Source organism: Chrysochloris asiatica, unplaced genomic scaffold (assembly GCF_000296735.1).
Source record: "Chrysochloris asiatica unplaced genomic scaffold, ChrAsi1.0 scaffold00024, whole genome shotgun sequence".
Taxonomy (NCBI): Eukaryota; Metazoa; Chordata; class Mammalia; order Afrosoricida; family Chrysochloridae; genus Chrysochloris; species Chrysochloris asiatica.
Window position 1 is genome coordinate 19,402,922 of NW_006408542.1, and position 3,870 is coordinate 19,406,791.

Here is a 3,870-nt window from a genome sequence, read left to right on the forward strand (position 1 = left end):
GGGGATGCGAATGCTTGGTTGGACTAGATTAAATATTCTGTTCACACTCTAAATAAGAGTGATTGTTACACCTGTGCAACAGGAAGCCCAGAAGCCCAAGTGATCCCCTTTCCACTTGGATGGTCCTCAGACTCTCAGGGCATGCACTGTATGGTTGCTCTCTTCCAGGACCCTATAGCCTGGGGCAGCGAATGCTGTAACTCCTTGTTACAACTGTTCCCTAATGTCAGGAGGTTTATGGGTCAGCCCCCAAGGACCATTAGGCCTCCAGCCTCAAATGTCAATTTCACTGCATGTCTTTCCTGACATGGAGGGAATTTGATGTTCATCAGAAACCTAATGGAATACAGTGAGTGCAAACTCTTTAAAGAGCTCCAAAATCAGTCAGCCTTAGCTGTTCCGTGAGTAGATGTCTGGTGGTATTACCTGGTGGTATTATGGGAAACAATTATTCAGGGTTTTACCGGCAAATTGTAGTGGCACCTGTGCTTTGGTGCAATTGGCCATCCCTTTCATCCTGGCATTCCATCAATCAACAACTACAGGAAACAGGCATAAAGCCAAGAGAAGTGCAGTTACTCCCCTTGACTCTTTGGATTCCCACGTTCACATAGACAGTATAGGAGTTCCCCTGAAGGGTGCCAAACAAATGCAAAACAAGAAACCAAATAGCTGCAGGGTTTGAATCTGTATTATTCTGGTGGTCAACCATAAACAAAAAGTGGACTAGATGGATTTGTAAATTATACCAGGGATGCTATAAAAGGAACAGCAGAACAATTAGGACCTACTAGTAAAATGGCCTGGGAAAACAGGTTAGACCTAGATATGATATTAGCAGAAAAGGGAGAAGTATGTGTTATGATCGAAGTCCAATGTTGTACTTTCATTCCCAATAACACAGCTCCTGATGGTACCATTACCAAAGCATTACCTTAGCTAATGAACATGCTGAAAATTCAGACATAGATGACCCCTTTTCTAATATCATGGAACAATGATTCGGGAAATGGAAAGAGCCTATGACTTCAATCCTCTAATTATCGTATTTGGCATATTAACACTAATGGGATGCTGTATGATACCCTGTATAAGAGGATTAGTTCTAAAACTCATGGAAACAGCCTTCTCCAAACAAACCCCACCCCCATACCAAAATAACCTTTTTCACCTAGAAACATATGAACACCAAAGTCAACATCTTGCAAAATTTGAAGAAAAGAATGAAGAAGTCTTTAAAAAAAAAAAAATTATAATCCTGTTATTGTATTCGGGTAACCTTTCTTTTTTTTCTTTACTTTCTGAAGTAAAGACTTTATGATCTCTTTTTCTTTGACTACTTCCTGAAGTGAGTAAAGACTTTATGATCTTTCTCTTTTTCACTGACTTCCCAAAGAAAGCAGAAACTTTATGATCTTTCTTTTCCCTTTCCTAAAATAGGTATGCACGCCTTAGAAATTTGAACTAGCCAACTGGGTAAGGGAAAAGATTGTGCGGTCAAAACCCTAGCCAATGGGGTGAGACACAGTCTTAATACTCACGTCAGGGATTAAAAACCCAAGTGGACTGCCCACTCGGTGTGCTCGCTGGCCTGTTCCTGTATGTACAGCTATGCACACACACCCTCCTGCAGGAGTAACTTTTGCTTTCCCAAAGTAATTTAGTCTCACCGAGTGTCTTTTATGAGACATCGGAATTCATTTCTAACATTGTTGGTTAGAATTTCTAATCGAGTTGGTTCGACTCATAGTGACCCTGTATAATAAGGTTTCAGAGGAGTCACTAGTGGGTTTGAACTGCCAACCTCAAAATTTGAAGTCCAGTGCTGACCCTACAGAACCACACTTAGATATTAAAATTCAGGATGTATCTATTGGGAGAGGCCATTCTTTGTCTGTTTCAGCTTCTACTAAGCTGCCAGCAATCCTTGGCATTTCTGGGCTTGTCCATGTATCTGTTGTGTGTATCTGTCCTCATATGGCATCTTCCCCTTGTGTGTTTTGGTCTATTCTGCTCCTTTATAATTCAGAAATGACTAGCTTTAGGCCCCACCTTAGTCTGGTATGAAGTAATAAACATAGCAAAAATTCTACTCCCAAACAAGGTCCTATTTATAAGTACTGGGTTAGGAATTCAGCATAACTTTGTGAGGGACACAGTTCCATCCATAATATTTAATTAGCCCATTTCAATAAGCAGTGGCTTAAATACACTATCTTATGTGGTGCTATAGGATAAGCACTGGATAACTAACCACAAGGTTGGGAGTTCAAACCCAGCAGCTGGCTGCTTCTCAGAAACCCTATACAGGATCGCTATGAGTCCGAATCAACTCAACAACAATAAATCATTATATCAACGCTGCAGTGTAGAAAGAAGAAAAAAACCTAGTACCAATGGTTCTGATTCATGTGTTATAAAGTAGAACAGTCTCAGGGGCCTTCTTTTACAAAAGCAAATCACTAGTGTTTCTTCTAAAGTGACACTGCGTAGATTTGAACCACCAACCTTTAGGTTAGTAAATAAGTACATACCGTTTGTGCTACCCAGGGACTTTAGGGAAGTGGCTAAATAATTATCCTAATTTTTAAAGTATTGTGCTGAGCATTAAAGAGGTAAAATATTCCCTAGACCACACAGCTAGAAAGAACAGTTCTTTTTCTTTCTGCAATACAGCACTGCCTCCAACTACCAAAAATGTTTTGCTGTGATTTTCACAAAACTGAAGATGGCGTAGTATATTCTCTAGCCCTTTACTACTTTTTCTGGTCCCCTTAACTCTATTCTATCCAAATAGGGCATATAAATAACCAGGGGGGGGTGTGGAGCTAATTGTAGCTCTTCCCAATGCAATTTGCATTTAAAAGAGGAACCCAAGGGAATTGATTTCAACGAATGGAATTCTAGTTTTCTAGTCCCTGGAGGAAGGAAAGGGCCTCTTAGCAGCTCTTAGTAGTAACAGCACCTCAAATGTGTCACACCCCTGTCAAAGAGACCCTAGCAGTTAGCCGAATGTGGGTTATTATGAGGTCAGGGGATTGTGATGGTGTCTGGTGAGGCCAAGTGTTAGTACCTTAAAAGATGTCCTTTGGCCCCCATCAGCAGCACGGTGGTCTCCTGAATGACAACTGAGGACAGGGAAATAATGGAAGCCCGGGGGGCAGGAGAAAGCTGCCCAACCTTCCCCAAGATCGTGCCTAGTGATCCCATTTCGGAAGCCAAGTCAAAGGCTTCTTCGGTAAGGAGGGCATCTATTCATTCAGGAGAGGAGGGGTACACTGGAGGCTTGTGATAGGTGCTGAATGCTATGAGATAACAGACTGCTGCCAAGAAAAGCAGGTATCTTGCACCCATGCCTGTAACTGGCACCCAAACTGTAGTCAGGAACCAGGTAGCCCTTCACAAGCTTGGGAAATCACTTGTTGCTGGTCTTGGTCTCTCTCATCTACCTCCCTTTCCTCCATGCATGGGACCCTGTTCCTCCCATCACCCTTTGTTGGTCTCTCAACATGTTGTTAAATGCCGTGGACTCTTTCCCACTCACAACTAGCCTAGCTAGAGCGAGCCTGTATAGGGTTTCCAAGGAGGCTGGTGAGCTTGAACCGCTGACCTTGCATTCCAACCGACCTTGTAGTCCATCCTATTAACCCACAGCACCACAGAGGCCCTGGGTGTCTTTCTTGCTATTAGCTCCCGAAAGAACCCTGTGTCTAACTGGTCTCAATGTTAGGTAGGGGGTAGGGTGATGTGAAATTAGGAAGACAGACTTCTACCTCAACTTCCAAGTGCCTCCACTTTATACCTTTAAGACACCATACCTGTGACTACATCTTTACAATTCACGATAAGCTTCCTATGTAGCTTGGGCAG

General features: G+C 42.6%; 1 protein-coding gene across 1 annotated transcript in view; it reads left to right on the forward strand.

Annotated features, from left to right (window-relative positions):
• Positions 1-3,121: 3,121 nt before the first annotated feature.
• The window catches only part of TMEM247 (transmembrane protein 247), a 4,663-nt gene continuing 3,914 nt past the window's right edge, over positions 3,122-3,870 (forward strand). Inside the window, exon 1 of the mRNA XM_006839468.1 lies at positions 3,122-3,238. Coding sequence (XP_006839531.1) covers positions 3,122-3,238 — 117 coding nt within the window. The remainder of the gene's footprint in view (positions 3,239-3,870) is intronic.